The sequence below is a fragment of the Chiloscyllium plagiosum genome, chromosome 2 (genome assembly GCF_004010195.1).
Source record: "Chiloscyllium plagiosum isolate BGI_BamShark_2017 chromosome 2, ASM401019v2, whole genome shotgun sequence".
Taxonomy (NCBI): Eukaryota; Metazoa; Chordata; class Chondrichthyes; order Orectolobiformes; family Hemiscylliidae; genus Chiloscyllium; species Chiloscyllium plagiosum.
In genome coordinates, this window is record NC_057711.1 from 27,740,548 (window position 1) to 27,762,565 (window position 22,018).

The following is a 22,018-nucleotide window of genomic DNA, read 5'->3' on the forward strand; positions in this document are numbered from 1 at the left end:
TGTGTGGTTTTGTAGCGCATGATATCTGAGGAATGTAAGGTATTTGCTAGCCTCTGTTATATCAATACATATGTGAAGATTTTTGAAGAAAAGGGTTTGAAGAACACAGTGTAAAACAAAATGTTGTTATTCACATGCTGGCTGTGTACATATTTTTGGAGTGAACTGTATTGTTGAGTGATGGGCCTGATCCAAATTGACTTGCTTATAATAGACAGTCTGTCGTCTTTTGCTCCTTTAGCTGAACAGCACAACAATCCCATTAAATTAAGTAGCATCAAGGGATTTCAGGATCCTTTCTTGAAATTTGTTTATAATGTAATGATTTCTAAATCAAATATCATTTGATACTGAAAACAGACCTAGCATACAGGATATTTAAACACCTTCTAGTTTACAGGGAAATTTGTGCTGCCTGTGATGTTGCTGAAGTTTAAAATGTATTTTGAACGTTATTGGTGTGGAGTGGAGCGTACACAGTGATTTTTCTTTCTGTCTCTCTACAGTGACAAAGCCTTATTGAGTCTGTGTTTTGTTTGCAGTGTTTGATCATGACGACAAAGCGTAATTTATTTGGAAGGCTGGTGCCATGCCGCTGTCTAAGGGGAGAGGAAGAAGCTGTCACTGTGTTGGACTATTCTCACTGCAGTTTGGAGCAGGTTCCCAAAGAGATTTTCCCTTTTGATAAGACCTTGGAGGAACTTTATTTAGATGCTAACCAGATTGAAGAGCTTCCAAAGGTGAGCTGTTTTTCTTTGGGAAGGCTTTAGTTCCTGTAAACAATGAGTATAATTCCATTCCCGGCTGCCATTTGTCGGAGAAAGTACCTCCAAAGTTACAGTACATATTTAGAATGATTCTGTACTTGGCCTACTCCAGGTTTGTTGCAGTTTTGCAAAGGATGTTCTGCTGCTTTATTTTCATTAACATCTTTACGTCAGCACTATGAAAATCTGATTCCATCCTTCAAACAGTCTACAAATACTCACCAGAAACTCAATTGATAGTTATCCACCTTTTGGCTAAATCATTATAAATTGATTGGTTGGTTATTGGAAACTCTTCGCTCAAAATGACCATTGTCCTTAACTTTTGGTGGTTCAGCCTGGATGACTTAGTCCAGTCCAGTTCAGTACTGTTGCTCAGTTACAGCCCAATGACAGACCACCTCATGGTATGGGTGAAAACCAATAATCTCATGAGTGAATCGTGCAACTAGGAAGGGGGAAATTCAAAATTCTTCCCAAATAGTGAAAGAATAATTTAAAATGGATGAACAAAGGGAATTTTAAAGTGGGGGAAAAAAGTCTCAAGGAGCACCCAGAGGAAACCCATACAGACTCGAGAAGAATATGCAAACTCCACACACAGTTGCCCAAGACTGGAATCGAACCTGGGTCCCTGGCACTGAGAGGCAGCAGTTGCTAACCACTGAGCCACTGTACCGCCCACTTCGGCTTTGAATCCACTTGTCTGCTTGCTCCTTTTATGCCCAGAGAGACCAACCTTAAATATATTCAATGGTAGTATCTCTACAACCCTCCTGAGGTAGAGAATTTCAAAGATTCTTAATTCTCTGTGTAACGTCTCAATCCTAAATGATAGCCTGCTCATCCTTAGACTATGCCTGCACATTTTAAATTTCCTGACCTGTAGAGACAACCCCTCAGCATCAATCCTGTCCAGAACCTTTAGGATCTTTTATGTTGAAATGAAGAGACCCTTTCATTATGGACCCCATTTACTCAGCCTTTCAGCCAAGGACAATCCCTCTTCTTCCTTGGTACAAATTTCATCTTCCAGATGGAGACTGGATGAAATGAGCACCGTATGAAATGAGCAAAAATGAAAACCAGGTACCACCAACACTGAATTCCCCACTTGTCCTTTGACCAAATGAGCAATATATCACAGTTTGCACAGTTCAGTCAACCACCAGGTGTTGCATCAGTCATCATTGGCTGCATTTCCGACACCTACCCTACATCCTGCTTGTTGGTTGCTTTTCTCCATTCAAAGTATTACCTGGCTTCCAAAAACCCTGTTGATGAATGTTCACTGTCGGAGTTAAATGTAACTCATGTAATTTTTTGTTTGATAGGAAGACCCCTCCAACAGCTTAGTACATGCACAGAAACCTCCTTTGCCATCTTTTTTGCCTCTAATTTCCTCTTTTCTGTTCCCTTCTTTCTCCGGATTTGTTTCCATTTCTGATCTCAATAATTGTAGAAAAGATGTAGAGTGACTGGAGAAGATGCAAAAAGTTTTGTAAGGATGATCCTGGAACAGAGACTGTAGCTTATCAGGAAGGGGTTGAAATGTCTGGAGGTCTTCTTTTCTCTCTGGAAGAGAAGGCTCAGAGAGAACTTGATGAATGTTTTCAAGATAGAAAGTGCTTGATATGTGAGATGTTGACCTTTCCAATTCTAGGGAGATTAAAACTAACACAAAGATAAGATAATATCCAATAAATCCAACAAAGTGCAGGAAAAGTATTTGTGGTTAGAAAGTGGAGTTGAGGGCAGTTTATTTTAACAGGAACCATGCCATATGTCCCTATGACTCTATAATAAAAGGATGCTAATGGGGTTCACTGACGAGGACTGGGAGAAAACTGTTGTGATGTATAAATACTGACGTGGACCAGTTGAGCTGTAAGACCTGTTCCTGCGTATTGTGTAAATTACACAATTTCTGGAGATAGTGTAAACGGCAAAACAAAACTGTCAGATATTAAAATGCATTGTTATATGGTTTGTGTGGCTATTTTCTCATATGAGGAACTGGTGAAACCTAACTCCTGTACAAATGTTATGTTACTGCTATTATTGACTCAACCTATAACCGTTCAATTTGTTTGGTCATTTAAGCCTGAAATAATGTTGTGTTGAAGTTGTTTGGCCGCCTGCTGAGTACTGAATGGTAGCAAAAGAAAGGCTCGATTTAAGAAGACAGTTTGAAAAAGAGTTGTGCCTTTCCCAGGCCTGTCAAAGTTTAGGCAGCTTGAGAGAGTCAGTGTGATGATTCTGTGATATAAAAAGTTCACCTGACGAAAGAGCAGTGCTACAAAGCTTGTGATTTCAAATAAACCTATCGGACTACTACATGGTGTCGTGTGACTTCTGACCTTGTCCACCCCAGTCCAACACTGGCATCTTCACGTTATCAAATGTTAGGGTGCTTTGACAGTCTGAGATGGCTTAAGATCTGCAGAACTTATAAACCGAAAAATGCAACAGTGTTGGGTTATGAACTCATGCTGCTGATGCAGCTGGATTCTTTAGACACTTAGGTTGGTGCCCTCTGCACGGACATTCCTTGTTTCTTTTACGAATTCTAGCTAAGAAAGATCATGCATTCAATCTTCGGTCAAGCAAAAGGTTACCCAGAAATCGGACAGTAATGCTTCAGGGCATAGGCAGCAAGGAACTGTCCAAGATGCTCACTTTAAGAGGAAGCAGCTAGAGTTTAAAGTCTGAAATGTAATGACGACATATCCAGGATTGTAAATGTGAAATTACTCCGCCCAGTAATGAAAATGTAAGTAAAAGAACCTTCAAAATGCACTGAGGCAAAAGTCTGTATGGTCAGAAAAACCAAATTGATTAGTTAACACTTAGTTTATGTTTTAAGAGCCCCAAGGATGAAATAAACCATTGTTTAACTATACCTGGGTTTCTTGTGTATCACTGTAGTTGTTGCTCATGTAGTAACTTGACTGGTGGAAAGTTTCGTTGCTTTAACCCATGTCTGAAAGATTAAAAACCATGTAGTTTCCATACACATTTTGAGCTTCACTACTAAATGCTTATGTTCTGATTTCATTTTTATTGCATCTTCATCTAATATAATTTCATTTCATCTTCTGCTGTACAGCAACTGTTCAATTGCCAGTCCCTGCACAAGCTGAGCCTGCCGGATAATGATCTGACTGTTTTGCCAGCATCCATTGCAAATCTCGTCAATCTCAGGGAATTGGATGTCAGCAAGAATGGTAAGATGTTTTTGTTGTATTTTTCAAGAGTTTTAAATATCAGATGGCAGATGTTTTTTGTAAAACAACTTGAAAGATTGTTAGAATAGCCACTAGCTTTAGGAATGACATAGTTTTTCTGCATGATCTGGTTTGAATAAGCATTAAAATATTCTCTTTCCCTGGTGCTTTAGTGGATGAGTGAGAACCATATGTTATGTCCTTTGACCATGCAGACCATGACGTTCCCTGGTTGGGATGTTACCTGACCTGTTCATTACATTGTGGGTTTCTTCTCCCTCCCCCAACTCATGAAGACCATTAGTTGAAGCTGAATGCCATTAAGTTTAAAAACTAACTTAGTGCAATCCTTGTGGATAGCTGCAATAAAAGAACTGCTTTAGATCTAGGTCAGAATCTGAAATTCAGAATGTGTTTTTTCTTAGATTTTTTTTCCATCTGTGAAAAATTGATGCATTTTCAACAAATTGAACCAAATGTTTCTTGTTTGCAGAATTGGACTGTCATCATTTTATAAAATGGTGATTGTTACAGAACTCATTTGGCCTCTGATACAGTGAAATTTCAGCTGTGCCAAGGTGTTTATTACAGTATCAGTCCAGTTGGAATGTGTTTGTCTGTAGCTAATCTGGAATGTTTGCTCTATAAGCAGTCTTGTGTTCAGTACGTGAATGAATATTTTGATGAAATATATCAGTTTGCATTCATGAACTGTATTCCATTTCTCTTCCAATGAACAATGGAAGATTCCTGAGGCTTGCTGTAAGAGTAGTTAATGGTTTTTTTTTTTCAAAAGCAAAGGCCCCAAAGATCCTCCTCTTTGTCATCTATATATGGCAATACGATCTAAAGGCACGTGATCAGCATTTTTATGACAATACTTGGTTCCACACATTCGCCACCTCTCCTAATCCCTTCTTTCCCTTGTTATCAAAGCCACATGGCTGACACTCGGTCCCAAAGCAACATACAGTTTCTTCAAGTTGAATATTAAGGAAACCCAACACCATTGTGTTGAACTCCTGTCACAAATGCTTCCTCTTAATTTCCAAACCATTTTATCAGCGATCTATTTGTGCAGCTGAGCTTCTGACCCACATATTAGACAATATTATCTCCCTCAGGTGCTGTTTCTGTCTGTCCGACGTCTACTGCCAGCACCCTGTCACCTCAGAATAATAACCCTTGACCGTTCCATCCTGAAAAACCATGGTTGTTGCACCTTGCTGGAGTAGTAAGCTGGGACTTGAGTTTTGTGATTCCTTAAGTCATCTCAAAAAGTTAAAAATTGTATCAAAATAAGCAAAGTCCTCCATTTGTGTGTCTTTTGGACTCAGTTTCACAGAAAACATGGGCAAGGTTTCTTTTAAATAAAGACTCCCATTATTTATCTCTCATAAGTGGATTCCAACCATAGGTAAACAAGTATGACCTGTTGACGTTTAACTCTACTGGTTAAAACTCTAATCCCTTCTAAATCTCCACACACCCTGACGTCACATTTGAGTTTCCGACCTTGTGTTTGTGCAACCTATATCCACCTCCAAAACACTTGACCTTTTCCCCCCATTTCTATTCATCTGTGACTGAGACCCTCATTAGTGCTTTTGTTATTTATCGACTTGACTATTTCAATATACTCCTGGCTGATCTTGCATGTATTTCCCTCTATTATGGGAGATGGTGAGGTAGTGATAATGTCACTGGGTTAGTAATTCAGAGGTCCAGAGGAAATGTTCTGGGGGCAGAGGTTCAAATCCCACCAAGACAACTTGTTGAATTTACATTCAACCAATAAATCTGGCATGTAAAGCTAATCTTTGTAATGACGACTATAAACAAGCAAACATTGTTTGTCTGAAAAACCCATCTGGTTCAGTGATGTCCTTTGGGGAAGGAAATCTAGTCAAACTTGCATGTGACTCCAGACCCACAACAAACTGGCTCATTCTTAATTGTCAACCAAAACTTTGCCTCAGTCTTAACTGTTGGTGGCCCTGACCTCCTGTTACTCTTTGCTCACCGACCTGCATCGGCTCCTGGTCAGGCAGCATTGCACCACCTCATAGTCTATCTCTGTAGTCTCATCCCATCCTGCAATTTTTCGAGATATTTGCATTCCATTAATTTTGGCTTCTTGGGAAATTGGAATCATAAGCTCTCCACTATTAGTGTCTGTGTATTCAGTTGCCTGGGCCCCAAACTCTGGAATTCCAAGCCTACATCTATGTCCTCCTCTCTCGCTGTCTCTGTCTCTCTCGGTTGCCTCTTTTAAGAAAATACTTAAAAACTTATTCCTGGACTAGATGTTTGATATAACATCTTCACACCCTTCTAATATCCCCTGTTTGGGTGTCGCTGAGATTTTGATCTTGCTATGCTTCTCTGACGAGCCTGAAATGTATGTACATGTTAAAGGTGCTATATAAATGTAAGTTGTTGCTTGTTCTTCTAATGTGTCAGGTTTACATTCCGTTTCATCTGCAGTTTTCTGTTTACTCATTCCGCTGAATAGAATCCCTACAGTGTGGAAGCAGGCCATTTAGCCCATCAAGTTCACACAGACCTTCTGAAGAGCATCCACTCAAACCTAGTCCCCTAGCCTATCCCTGTAACTCTGTGTATTTCCCATGGCTAATCCAACTAGTTTATATATCCTTGAATGTTAAAGGCTAATTTACCATGGCCAATCCACCTAACATGCACATCCTTTGTACTGTGGGAGAATGTGCAAACTCCACACAGAAAGTCGCCCGAGGGTGGAGTCGAACCTGGGACCCTAGTGCTTTGAGGCAACAGTGTTCACCACTGAGCCACCATGCTGCCCTTATGCAATAGGAAAATATGTACTTTCTGAGGTGCAATTATTGATTCTGCTAGACAACTTCTTTTATTATCCTGGGCAAATTCAACAATGTTGAACTGAGTTTCTTAACATTATCCTTTAATAAAGTAGCCATGCTATCGCTGCCAATGTCTGAGCCCAAAAACATCCTGCTCTATACTGCCACCTCTCAAAACCACAGACATAAAATTCTCTAAGCCATGCTGGTGATTTTCTGGAACTCAACCCTTTTTTATACAAGTCTAAACCATAAAGTTTCAAGTTGAAGAATTGTTGTTCGCACGCTAAGGCAGTGTCCTGCTCAATGTTTATTTCTTAGGCAAAATTAGTAAAATAGATTGTGTGGTTGTTGTGCAGCTGCTTGGAAGCTTGCTGAGCATGAATTTCCTGTTGCATTTCCTGCATTCGTTTCTTTAAAGGCAGACTCAAACCCTTCTGTATCTATGTTGACTGTTGCTAGCCTGGGTAATTTTAAACTGTGATAATAGATAATAATATGGTAGATTCCACGATTTTACAATGAAGTGATACTTCACTAATTGCCTATCATCTCCTGTACCTGTTTTGCTACCCTTTTTTCCTGTCCATTGAAATGATTTAGCCTGAATATAATCTGCTGGCACTTCTTCATTGTCAATTAACATGGTCATATCTCATCCTGATGATGCTTCTAGTAATCTGGAGATACTGTTACTTTTCAGGCACATTTGGAATTGCTCATCCATCAGGTTCTTATTCATTACTCAGGTATTTAGCTTATCAAGGAAACACTTTCCACATGAAATCTTGGGTGATCTTCCCAGTCCTTCAGCTCAATGCAAGTTACATAGAATCCCTATAGTGTAGAAGCAGGCCATTCTGAAAGCACCCCATTCAGACCTGCAACCCTGCATTTCCTATGGCTAGTCCACTCAACCTATACATCTTAGGACTATGGGAGGAAACTGGAGCACCAAGAGGAAACACACGCATGTGCAAACTCCACATGGTCAGCCGAGGGTGGAATTGAAACCAAGTCCCTGGTGCTGAAGCAGCAAGTACTGAATGCTAAGCTACCATGCTGCCCAATTCTACCATCTGCCAAGACAAGATTTGAACCTAGTTCCCAGAACATTACCTGGGTCTCCAGATTACTAGTTTAGTGATATTACTACTCGACCATCGTTTCTGTGAATGTTAGGTAAACACAGTGCAAAACTCTGTTCATTAAGTTACAGAAAAAGATTTTTGATGGGTATTTGGATGAAAATGCAGAGAAATGCTAGCTTGTTGTGAGGGAGAGGCTTCTCAAATCTGGAAAATGAACATCTCTTAATAAATTTTCAAGTGCATTAGGTAATGGACTATTCATAAATTGACTGATAGTACTGTATCATCATATATCATGAAGTATTTTTAAAAGAAAAGATTGCTCTTGTTTCATGTGTGTTAGAATGAACATAAGGCGAACATAGTCAATCTGTCTTGAGCAGTCCATTTGGCAGGTATTATACCATACATTTGTATTTTGAGTGATTTGTATTTTTATTTCACTTCATGGATGCAGTAGCCTTTGGCAAGGCAAGCTTTTATTGCCCACTCCAGTTGTCCTTTTGATAGTGGTGGTGAGCTGCTGCTGAGTTGCTAGTTAGGCCTTTTCACAAAACACTTGAGAGTCATCCACTTTGAGGTTCTGGAGTCGCTTATAGGGCAGACAAGCAGAGAACAACAGATTTCCCTCCCTAAGAGTTGTTAATGAACCAGTTGGGTCAGTAACAATATGTGATAACTGTTCTTTAAATTAGTTTTGTGTGTCAGGTTTAATCATTTAGCTGTTGTGTGGGATTTAAATTCTTGCCTTTGAGTTTCAGTCCGGGCCTCTAAACCAGTAATAAAACAATCATGTAATAGGATAACTATTATGCTAGCAGAGAGTCATAGAAATGTACAGCACAGAAACAGACCTTTTGGTCCAACTCGTCCATGCCGACCAGATAACCCAAACCAATCTCGTCCCACCTGCCAGTACCTTTCCCATATCCCTCCAAACCCTTCCTATTCATATACCCATCCAAATGCCTCTTAAATGTTGCAATTATACCAGCCTCCACTTCCTCTGGAAGCTTATTCCATACACATACCATCTTCTGCGTGAAAACGTTGCTCCCGAGGTCTTTTTTATATCTTTCCCCTCTCACCCTAAACGTATGCCCTCTAGTTCTGGACTCGCCCACCTCAGGGAGAAGACCTTGTCTATTTACCTGATCCATGCCCCTCATGATTTTGTAAACTTCTCTAAGGTCACCCCTCCACCTCCGACGCTCCAGGGAAAACAGCCCCAGCCTATTTAACCTCTCCCTATAACTCAAATTCTCCAACCCTGGCAACACCCCTTTAAGTCCTGTCTGAACCCTTTCAAGTTTCATATTATTCTTCTGATAGGAAGGAGACCAGAATTGCATGCAATATTTCAAAAGTGACCTAACCAGTGTCCTGTACAGCTGCAACATGACCTCCCAACTCCTGTACTCAATCCTCTGACCAATAAAGGAAAGCATACCAAACACCGCCTTTACTCTCCTATCTACCTGTGACCCTACTTTGAAGGAACTATGAACTTATGTTTAGGGTATAGGTAGGCAGAGGAAGAGTTAAGTTCTGAGTTTTGTGAAACGAGGTTCAGCTGAACATGACTCGGGTCAGATAAGAACTTAGTTAACAATGGGGTGCTGGAGGCAAGGGTAATGGGTAAACAAGGTGGAAAAGCAGTCATTATGTAGAGCCATTTAACAATATTGGAAGCATTCAGTATGCAAGGTCAGCGAACAAGGGGAAAAGTATCCATTGTATGAATCCAGTGGACAAGGTTAAGAACGTTCATTGTATAACAGTAAAGGGCTTGATCTCTGCCACTGATACTCGTTGAGTGTAACGGTCACCCAGTTAATATGTATGTTGCCTTATCTGGATGTTCTTCCCTGTAAAAGTCAATTTAGTTCATTGAGAAAGTGATCACCGAGAACTCATGTCTCTGTACACATGGGTGATCGTTCTCTCTCCCTCCAGGTACCAGAATAAAGATGGAGGAGGTAAAACTATACTATGTCTGAGTATTTTGCTTCGACTGAGGGGGGAAAGGTCCAAGGTCTCTTTGTTCAGCAACATTCCCTCAGACGTTACCATGAAATGTATGAGTGTCTAGATTAGAGTGGTGCTGGAAAAGCACAGCAGGTCAGGCAGCATCCGAGGAGCAGGATAATCGATGTTTCGGGCAAAAGCCCTTCATCAGGAATGAGGACCTTGACTCTAATCTCCAGCATCTTTAGTACCCACCTCCGCCATGAAGTGTCTAAGTCCTGCTAAGATTTGCTTTCCCAAAATGCAGCACGTTGCATTTATCTGAATTAAATTCCATCTGGCACTTCTCAGCCCATTGGCTCATCTGATCAAGATCCCGTTGTAATCTGAGGTAACCTTCTTCGCTGTCCACTACACCTCCAGTTTTGGTGTCATCTGCAAACTTACTGACTATAATGCTTATATTCAAATCCAAATGACAAAATGTAGTGGACCCAGCACCAATCCTTGTGGCACTCCACTGGTCACAGGCCTCCAGTCTGAAAAACAACCCTCCATCACCACCCTCTGCCTTCTACCTTTTAGCCAGTTCTGTATTCAAATTGCTAGTTCTCCCTGTATTCCATGCGATCCAACCTTGCTAATCAGTCTCTCATGGGGAATCTTGTCAAATGCCTTAATGAAGTCCATATAGATCACATCTACCGCTCTGCCCTCATCAATCCTCTTTTGTCACTTCTTCAAAAAACTCAATCAAGTTTGTGAGACATGATAATAAAATTTTCATGGTGGGCTCTTGATTTGGTAAACGTGATGAAATTTCCATTAGTTGCATTTTGTTGCCATCAGTAGTCAGATCTTGACCCCAGCGGCGATTGCAATTTTTTTTTACCTCAGCAGAACACCTACCTGCCCTCATATACTTTTCTTGTTCACATACGTAAGAATTGCACTTGGCTAAGAGGAAGGAAAATACAGAGTCTGCCAAAGAATATTATCCCTTTAAGAACACTGTGCCTTGAACATCCAGTTTGCTCAGGTGATTTTTTTTTCCCCACTGAATTGTGTACTTCAGGCTTTGTTCTGAACTGCTTCATTTGTTCCTTTTTATCTGGGTGGCTTTGACCTTGATTATTAAACCAAACCAAACATGTAATCTGTCACTGTTCCTGAAGTCTTGCACTACCATAATTCATTACAATTTAATTGACAGCTTCAAATTGCTTCTAGAGTAGTTTATCAAAAAATCAATTGTGTTCCTTCTCCTGAAGTTTTCATTTTTACTTTCAGTTACCCATTCTGCTTTATTGATAGGAAGTCTGGTGGAATACTTGTTGATGAAGGCCTGCTAGATTCAATTCTATTCCATGTTTTCAACTTCTGGTCCATGCAGTTTCAGATTTTGCGGGTCGTGTCAAATAACAGATGCTTTTCCTGTTTGTGCATACGTGGTTACCGTCCATTCTATTGACCTTCTGCATAAATGTGATCATTTCCGGAAGCCACACTGCCAGAAAAACTTCCAAGTTTGAGTTCATTGACTCTTCTCTTTCGCTGACAACTCTTCTTCCTCACCCCTAATAAACATACAAGGTTCTCATTTCTTGGCAGCTTTGATAGGAAAGTGCATGCTCGTGGAATTTATTTAGGAAGTGTTTGCACAAAGCTCCTCAGAAAGAAACCACATGAACAAAACTTCAGTTCTGAAGCAAAAGCAGAATAGGTTGGAAATGTTCAGTAGTTCGGGCAACTTGTATTCGGAAAGAAGCAGAGCTGAGGTTTCAGATTGTGGTCCTCTATCAAGTAATAGACAAAAGTTTGGATCAGCTCACATTTACAGAGGGTTGAATGTGGAACAACTACAGGGAATGCGAGAGAAACTCAGCAGGTCTGGCAGCATCTGTGGAGAGAAATAGAATTAATAAAGTCACTCTGAAGTAGAGTCCTATCAGATTTGAAATACTAAATATTTCTCTCCATAGAGGCTGTCAGATTGTCTGTCTGAATTTCATAAGCCTTCTGTGTTTCAGATTTTCAGCATCTAGAATGTTTTGCATTTATGATAGAATGTGGGAAGCTGGCCAAGCACAGATAGTCAAATCCAAGGTTACCAACAGAATGGGTGAGGTTTTCAGTGGCAAATATGTTAAAACAGGGTGGAAAATGGAAATGCCACAGAGTTGGAAATAGATCGTCTTCGTGATGGCTTAGATTAAAAGGGGGAATAAATCGATGGTTAAGAAATGGATTTTGTTTGGGGACTGAATACAAAATGTCAATCTTCCCTATATTTAATTGGAGGATGCTTCTAATCATCCAATACTGGGTGTCTGACAAATAGACTGAGTTTAGAGACAGTGGAGGGATTGAGAGAGAGAGAGGTGATGGAGAGGTAGAGTTGGATGTTGTCTATGTATGGAATCTGACGTTTATAATATACAGTCAAATTGATATATGTAGTTCAAGCTTATGATTTTTGCTTTGCAATATCAATCTTCTGGATCTGAAGTTCATCTTTAACAAAGATACAAAATAAAGTCATCGAGCGTTTACAACATAGACATCATTTACACCATCAAGTCCATGCCAGTCATCAAACATCCATCTGTTCTCATCTCATTTTTCACCACTGGTCCATAGCCTTGTTTGCTGTGGTACACTCATCTAAAGAGTTCTTGACTGTCTTGAGGATTCACACCGAGTGTGCTTTTTGGCAGCGAGTTCCAGATTTCCTCTGCTCTCTGGATGAACATTTTTTTTTGTTGAATCCTCTCTAAATCTCCTATCCTTTCCCTTAAAACTGTGCCCATTAGTTGTTTACCTCTCTGTTCAAGGGAAAAGTTTCTCCCTATCTACCTTGTCTATGCCCCTCAAATCTTTGTGCACCTCAATTAGATCTCTCCTGGACCTTTTTTTCTTTAAGGAAAACAGCCTCCGTCTATCTGGACTCTCTTCATTGCTGAATTATTCCAGTCTATGCAACGTCCTGGTGAATCTCTTCTGTATCCTCTGGTGCAGTGGCATTCCTTCTAATAGTGTAGTGACCAGAACCGCAAACAGTACTCCAGCTGTGTTCTAACTTTATGTACAGCTCCACCATAAGCTTGTTTCTCTTATATTCAGTGCCTCGACTAACAAAGGAAACTATTCCATGCACCCTATTGTATTGGCCCTGCTGTCTTCAAGGATCTTGTACATCAAGGTCCCTTTGTAATTTCTGGGGTCCTACCATTCAACATGTACTCCTTTGTCTTGTTAGACCTCTCAAAATATGTTACTTCACATTGATCATTAAATTCCCTTTGTCACTGTTCAGCTCATCTGACCAGCCTACCTATATTGTCCTATAGTCTATGGCTTTCCTCCTTGTTATTTACCACCCACCAATTTTCATGTTGTCTGCAAGCTTTCTGGTCATAGCTCATATCTACACTATTCTGGACATAATAAGTAGCATGGAACCCTGTGCTACACCAGTAGATGCCACAGGGTTCCAGTCACAAAAACACCCTTCGAACATCACCCTCTGCCTCCTGTCACCTAAACTAGTTTTGGATCAAACTTGACTAATTGCCCTGAATCCTAAGGACTCTTAGTTTCTTAACCAATCTGCCATGTGGGGATTTGACCTTCTAGAACTTCATGCAGAACACATAACTGAGCACTACCCTCCTCTATGTACCTAGTTATCTCATGATTGTGCTTCTCTGAACCACTTCTTTTCCACATGAGATGTGAATTGTTCTCAAGTGGCATAGTTTGAGTTATTCCCTTTGTGTGGTGGAGAGAAGAAAGTTGGGGTCAGGAAGTTCATGTGAGTAATGAATGTGACTGGAAGAGAGGAGAAAAATTCATGTGCAGTAGGAATCTTGAAGTGTGAGGCACTGTCATTGCTGTTATACATGGTACAGGTCTGGCCTATTCCCAGGCCATTTTCCAATTTATATGGGTCCGAAGGGACTCGCTGTACAAAGATCTGGGCAATGGAGGGAAAAATTACACCCAATGCCACCCTCACCCTGATGACCACCTTTGTGTGTGGCTGCATCAAGCTGTGCGTGGATCCCCGGTACGCAAACACCAAGTGTCACTACGTACTGAGGTTCTACCTGTCCCCGGTGTTGCGAAGGATGGGCCTGGCCTCGCTGCCGCGGAACGCTCCGAGTAGTTGGACCGTTCTGTATCACCTGTCCTTCGTGGAGAAATTTATGAAGAAAATTACCTTTGACCACAAGTCCATCAGGAAGTGGTCAGTACGTAGTGTCCTTGAGATCCTTCGGGAAAAGGAGAGGGTGGATCCTACCGAGCGGTTCCCGGAGCAGACTGTCAAAGCCATTTGGCAGAATGCCTCATCGCCAGAACTTTGCAACAAGCACCATGACATGGCTTGGCTGGTGGTGAGAAGGGCCTCTGCCTGTGAGATCCTTTATGCACGCCCGGACTCTCAGCTGCACCGCACGCTGCCCTCGAAGCAGCTGCGGGGAGGACGAGACTGTCTCACACCTCCTTCTGGAATGTGCCTACGCAGAAGAAGTTTGGAGAGGAATGCAGTGGTGTTTGTTGAGGTTCGTCCCGAGCAGCGCCGTGACGCTGGACTCCGTGCTCTACGGCCTGTTCCCCGGGACGCACACCGAGAGGATCATCAACTCGGTGAAGGACGCTCTCTGGGCGGTCCGAAACCTGTTGATATTCCAGCTGAACCAGTTGACCCCGACTGAGTGTTGCAGACTGGCACATTCCAAGGTCCAGGATTACGTGTTGAGGGATGCGCTGAAATTGGGGCAGATGCCGCCAAGGCGCGGTGGGGAAAGACCACCGTGTAACATCTGCCAGCCTAAGAAGAACAGGGGGCCCACGCAATCATTTGGGCTCTGCTGATGCCTCAGCTAAATATATGGACATATGATGGATAAATCTACAGACCTGTGTATAAAAATGATAAATTCTGAACTCTGTTTGTAAATGTTTACGTATGTGTGGCATGACCAATTGTACAGACCATCAAACTATTTTATGAATAAAGTATATTTTTGAAATAAAAAAAAAGTAGGAATCTTGAAGCAGGAGTATGCTGAAATGTTCAGTGTGCTCAAACGGTCCCGTTTGTGGATCTTGGGAGGCAGAATCGGGCAGTTCAGGGTCAGGAGACTGAGGGATAGGAACCTGGGATTGGGTAAGGGAAGGCATCCAGAGGGGATGGAGTCAGTGGCAGCCTTGAAGACAAAGACTTGCTGTTTGGTGGGAGTATGGACTTGGCAGGTGTAGGAGAGGTCAAGGAGCTAATGTTTGACCTCTGCAGGGTCCACCATGCAGCAACAGCACTGTCCTTGTCAGCAGATTCCATAACATTGGGTTTGGGCATCGGAGAACAGAGTGACGTGAGTTTTTTGGGAGCTGGAGAAGCGTTTAAATTATTCTCCTTGGATAAGCATGTGAAAATATTTAATGAAGTTTTTAAAATATGAGGAATCATGATTACACAAAGTGAGGAGAAATTGTTTCCAATGGTAACAGAGTTGATAACTGGAGGATCTCAATGTAATCGGCAAAAGAGACAGCACAGAGATGGGTCATTTCTTTCTATGTTGAGTGCTGTGTTCTGGTACACGCTGTCTGAAAAAGTGGTGGTAGCCCAGTCAACGGTAAATTTGAAGGACATCGGAAATATAAATACTTGCAGGTCATCAGAGCAGGAACAGGAGATTAGAGGCTAATCAGCTTCTTCAAAAATTTGACAAGTGTGTAATGGGCTGAGTGGTCTCCTTGTATGAGGTAGCACTCTTATTTAATGTAGAAAGCATTTCAGCAATTTTCAGGCTTGACCTTCATGGTACATTACAGTCCTGACATTTGTGCTTTCTGTTTGTTTTGTAACCTTCTTTAATTAAAGTTCCAAAATTACTTTTCCTGGTTACCTGGTATGAGTGGCTAATTTAAACTGTTTTCATTTGAGTACCTAATGATGAATTGGATTTCAAAAAACTCTTTGAATTCCAACTCCACATTTTGTTATGTACCAAGCAAGCTAAAATATGTAAATATTTACTTTGCTTGTTGTGAGTACTTGCTTTCCATGCAAATTGCTTCCTGGCTAATTGTATGGTTTCTCATATGAGTTACTTTGGATAGCATAATCCATAAACAAACTATGTTTGTATATAAGAACTATGCTGATAGGTCTGTAGTTCATCACCAAACTTGTTGATAGAGCTTAAGGGGTGAGGGTAATTCTTTACGTTGTATGTTGTAGTTCAGCATTGAGCTTGCAAGTGATTTCTGCGTAACACATTAAACTGTTCAGTTTTCTTATTTACCTTGAAGAGACAATGCTTCAACAGAATCAATTGTTTAGTGTTAAATTAATTGGAAACATCATTTATGGAATACAAGCAGACAGGATTCTTCAGGGACTTTACAGGGAAGATGTAAAGAGTTTGTTTCCATTTGTGGAACAGTGTAGGATTACAGAGCGTAAGCTCAGAATAAGGGATGGCCCAGTTAGGGCAGAAATGGGGAGGAAATTCTTCTGAGCTGGTCGTGAATTTGTGGAATTGTTTACTGCAGAAGTGGTTGAGCCTGGGTCATTGGGTACAATCTGTGATCACTAAGTGAATTGAGGTTTGTGGGGAAAGGGTGGGAATGTAAAAATGAGGATGATCAGATAAGCAATGATCTCGTTGATGGAGTGGACTCGGTGAGTAAATTCTTCTGCTCATACACCTTATGGCCTTACAGTTATGGACACAATTATTACTCAAATATTTCTCCCTACTTAAGCTAGCATTGATTGCTCAATCAATATTTTCTGCAATTATTGAATTTCACATACCTATGGTTTTGTCATCAGCACTTGACTTCCAAGGTGAGCCTTTGACTACTCATTTTAGAGACCACCCAAATCCATCTGCAGCATCGCTGAAGTGATTGTCGTAGCCCAGGGGCTGGTCTTTCACTCAGCTTGACATTTCCAAATCTCACCCAAAGTCAATGTGTTTCAGATAAAGCAATTGGAAGCCCTGCAGACATATATTTGAAAGGAAGGCAAAGGATGGATATTGAAGAAATTGAGTGTTAAAAGTGGAAAACTAGCTCTGAAGAAGGGTCACTGGACCTGAAATGTTGGCTTTGCTTTCTCTGCACAGATGCTCCCCGACCTGCTGAGTTTTTCCAGCAATTTTTGTTTTTATTAAAAGTGGAAGATCTGAGTGAGGCAGCTGAAGTCAAAATATGAAGAGAGCTCCATAAATGACTGGTAGCAGGGCAGGAGCAGAAGGAGGCTGAAGGTAAAAGAGGAAAAATTATAGTGGGCTGGGTAATTAAGGCTAATATCCCAACATTTTAAAAACTCACTTGGCTCTGTCCATCCTCCAATTTCACGTTGACCTGAAGAATCAATGAACTATCCCAAGAATAAATATTTTTGGAGGCACAGAGTAAAGTTTCCTGGTTAATTAATTTGAGTGAAAGGGTAGTGTCAGTAGAATTGATTCCTAGGAGTGATGCGAGTTAAGAGTAAAACCAGTCGTCTGATATTGTATAAAATCAGTGCTCATGAAAGATACACAGATAGGTTTCCAGGATCTGCAGTATTTTGTTTTATGAAACACAAGTTTTTGAATGCTCAGAACCAGTTGGAATAATTAAACTGGAAAGAAGTTGGTAGTGATATGAAACTGAAGTGTTTTCTTTTAATTTAAAAAAAACACTTTAAATCCAGCTAGTCACGTTACAGTTTTGAAGAAGTCACTGGATCCAAAACATTAACTGTGCTTTCTCTCTACAAGTGTTGCCAGACCTGCTGAGTGCTCCCAGCAATTTAGATTTTTGTTTCTGATTTCCAGCATCTGCAGTTCTTTGTTGTTTTTGTATTGCAAGTGAATTTGTTTAATTTGCTTGATGCATTATGGATTTTCTGACTACATTTCCTTATTTCCCAGTGAAAGCTGACTCATTTTGAAATGAAGGAGTAGAAGCCATTTAATCTAAAAAGATTATATGGTGAAAATGCTTTGCGCAGAGTACATGGAAACAAATTTGGAGAAGCACATTTAGTATCTCGATAATTTTCATAAATTTGTGTATATATGAACACAGCATATCTGTAGCTGCATTTTAATGTGGTGTAATTTTGCTGTAAGTAAGTGCTGTGAAATTGAGGGAACTGCAGAATTTGCAGGCAAGCTCTATAACATGCAATACAACTAATTTCCACTCATTTGCACTGTGAAGCTTTTAGCTTTGTGAATGGACTTCCTGTTATTGAGGGTGTCTATCTGCATTTCCAAGGGTACGACATAATACATGCAAAGAGGAAAAAAATACCATGCTGTGATAGTATGATGAACTACATTCATTATCATTGCTTAATTCTGTTAATTGGTTTGTAACAGCAGTTTTGCAGGATATGGTGTACTGATCAATTAATAAGACTTTCTTAACCGCTTATAATTGCTATGATTGTGGTGATATGACCTCAGATATAGTCGAAACCATAGGGCCATAACTTGCTGTCAAAGTTACGTGAGGCTAATGATGATTGTGGTTATTTATGCAAACTCTGATCTGAATCTAGTATGTTGTCTTCCTGGTGTTAGATTCAAGGATGTCACTGGCTGCAGGGTACACCGAGTGGAGGGTGATTAGCCAATGGTTATGGCTTTTATTGGTTGGTACCAATGAAAGAAACAAATGCGTAGATTCTGCAGATAGAGTTCAGCAAGCTAGGAAACAAACCAGCAAACCAAGATCGCAAAGGTCTGAAACCCTGAAATACTGCTACAGCAATCTCCACATAACTGCAAATGGCATGTGGCCTTTATCTCAGATATTTAAGGTCAGAAGTGGGCATGTCTTTCTGGAGGGATATAGAGACTTAATGAGACCTCGCCCAGAGAACCGTGGTGAAGTTTTGGTCCCATTATCAAAGGATGGATATAATTGCTTTAAAATGAGTGCAACATCTGTTCACTACATTTACGCCTGGGATAGTGAGTTTGTTTTAAATGGATCGATTGAGAAAACTGGGTTTGAATTCTCTTAAGTTTTAGAATGAGGCTGAAGACCAAAGGAGAGGTGAGGAAAGTAAATGTTCAATGCAGTGAATGGTCTTGGGAGTCATTTAGTTGAGTTGGCTGAATGGCTGGCTGGTTTGTAATGCAAAGTGACACCAGCAGCACGAGTTTGATTCCCATATCAACTGAGGACTCTCCTCAACCTCTTAACTCCCACTCCTGAAATGCAGTGACTCTCAGGTTAAAACACAACCAGTCATCTCTCTTTGAAAAGAGAGCAGCCCTGTGGTCTCTTTGGTCTGCAACAACTCTCCAGGGCCTTACCATGAAGGGTTTTGGTCCTGCTCTGATTAGGTCTGGTGTGATCTTTACCGTTATCTGGTTAAAATCTAGAATATTTTTCCTGAGTGTTTAGTGGAGACCGAGTCAATCAGGCTTTTAAAAACAAACCAGATGATTACCTGAAGGAAAAAAAATTCCAAGGCTACAGGAAAAGTACAAGCTAGTGTGGAAATTAATAATGACATCTTGAAAAATGTTCATATTACAGAAGAGGTGGTGCTGGATGTCTTAAAACACACAAATGTGGATAACGCCCCAGGCCCTGATCAGGTGTATTCTAGGACTCTGTGGGAAGCTAGGGAAATGATTGCTGGAGCCCCATACTGAGATATTTGTATCATCGATAGTCACAGGTGAGGTGCCAGAAAACTGGAAGTTGGCTGATGTGGTGCCAACTGTTTAAGGAAGATGGTGAGGAAACGTCAGGGAATTATAGACCGGTGAGCTTGACATCAATGGTTAACAAGTTGTTTGAGGGAATCCTGAGGCACAGGATTTACAGGTATTTGTAAAGTCCAGGACTGATTAAGGATAGTCAACATGACTTTGTGCATGGGAAATTATGTCACACTAACTTTACTTCTTCAAAAATAATACTCAATAATGAAGAGGATTGACTTCAGTCAGGCATTTGACAAGGTTCCTCATGGGAGACTGGTTAGAAAGGTTAGATCTCATGGAATACAGGGAGTTTTAGCCATTTGGATACAGAACTGGCTCGAAGGTAGAAGACGGAGGGGTGGTGGTGGAAGGTTGCTTTTCAGACTGGAAGCCTGTAACCAGTTAAATGCCACAAGGATCACTGCTTTTCATCATTTATATAAATTATTTGAATGTAAGCATAGGAGGTATGATTAGTAAGTTTGAAAATGACCCCAAAATTGGAGGTGTAGTGGACAGTGAAGAAGGTTATCTTGCAGTACAATGGGACCTTGATCAGATGGACCAGTGGGCCGAGGAGTGGCAGATGGAGTTTAATTTAGATAAATGTGTGCTGCTGCATTTTGGGAAAACAGCAGGACTTATACACTTAATGGGAAGGTCCAGGGAGTGTTGCAGAACAAAGAGACCTTGGAGTACAGTTTCACAATTCCTTGAAAGTGGAGTCGCAGGTAGATAGGGTAGTGAAGAAGGTGTTTGGTTTGCTTGCTGTCATTGGTCAGAGCATTGAGTATTGTGGGTCATGCTGCTGCTGTATAGGACATTGGTTAGGCCACTTTAGGAATGCTGCGTACAATTCTAGTCTCCTTCTTATCGGAAGGGTGTTGTAAATCTTGAAAGGGTTCAGAAAAGATTGACAAGGATGTTGCCAGGGTTGTAGGGTTTGAGTTACAGGGAGTGGCTGAAAATGCTGGGGCTGTTGTCCCTGGAGTATCAGAGGTTGAGGGATGATTTTATAAAATCATGGGGGGGCATGGATTGATAGGGTGAATAGCCAACGTCCTTTCCTCGAGGTAGGAAAGTCCAAAACCAGAGCCATAAATATGAGGTGAGATGGGAAAGATTTAAAAGGGAACCTAAGGAGTAAGGTTTTCACGCAGATGGTGGTGCATATGTGGAATGAGCTGCCAGAGAAAGTGGTGGAGGCTGGTATAATTACAATATTTAACGGGTGTCTGGATGGGTATATGAATAGGAACGGTTTAGAGGGATTTGGGCCAAATGCTAGTGAATGGGACTAGATTCATTTAGGATATCTGGTTGCCAAGAATGAGTTGGACCAAAGAGGCTGTTTCCATATATCTGTATGGAATATACTTCTGTATATCTCTGACTGAGTAACCAAGTTGAACCTTCAGAAGCTCAGTACAGACATGACAGGCCAAGTAATCTTCCATGCTGTAACCACTCTGTGACTGAGCTCATGGACACTAGTGACTACCCCTATAAGACATAGGAACAGAAGTAGACCATTCTGTCATCAAGTTTGCTCCACCATTTAGAGGGCATGGTTGATTGTCCTCACCTCTACTTTCCTGCCTCTGTTCCATAACTGTTGATTCCCTTATTGATTAAAAATCTGTCTGTCTCAGCCTTGAATATACTTAATGATCCAGCATCTCCAGTCCTCTGCTTAAAGAATTCCACAGACTCATTATCCTCAGAGAGAAAAAGTCCCTTTTCATCTGTCTTAAATGAATAATCCCTCACTGAGATTTTGCTGCCTGGTCCTCGACTCTCCCATAGGGTGATAAATCTTTCTGCATCTATCTTTTTGAGCCCTGCATGAATCTTCTGAAGAGTGTCATACTGGACTCAAAATGTGAACTCTCTTCCTCTCCATAATTGCTGCCAGACTGGCTGAGTTTCCCCAGCATTTTCTGTGTTTGTTGCACATTGTATCTGCCATTTTCAGACTTATCCTTGCCTCTTTAATCACAATATTTTGTGATGAAGCTTGGTCAAAAGTACAATCTGACCATGCTACAGTGAAGGTAGGCGGGCATCTGACACTGAATGGATAGGCAAGCAACTGTAACTTCTCAGATTGAGTGATTGTGAAGTTAGTCGCTCAAGGATTGAGGAGTATAAATTAGAGGAGGCAAATTCAATGTCAAATAAAAGTACAGAAAAATAAATAAGAGGAATGGCTGATTGGATTAAGTGACTCAAAAAAACCAGTAAAATAATTTGAAAAATTATACTATACCAGACTCACACTTGTGAACAGTCACGGTGTTACAGAAGCTGGCTGGCATTAATTAATACAAAGCTGAAAATGTGTTGCTGGAAAAGCGCAGCAGGTCAGGCAGCATCCAGGGAACAGGA

At 41.0% G+C, this 22,018-nt stretch overlaps 1 protein-coding gene across 2 annotated transcripts in view; it reads left to right on the plus strand.

The window, feature by feature from the left end:
- The window catches only part of LOC122557914 (erbin-like), a 183,357-nt gene that overhangs the window by 85,733 nt on the left and 75,606 nt on the right, over positions 1 to 22,018 (plus strand). For both annotated transcript variants that reach the window (XM_043706137.1, XM_043706127.1), the window contains 2 exons: positions 543 to 740; positions 3,877 to 3,994. In XM_043706137.1, the coding sequence (XP_043562072.1) occupies positions 552 to 740; positions 3,877 to 3,994 (307 nt within the window). In that variant the 5' untranslated portion in view covers positions 543 to 551. The remainder of the gene's footprint in view (positions 1 to 542; positions 741 to 3,876; positions 3,995 to 22,018) is intronic.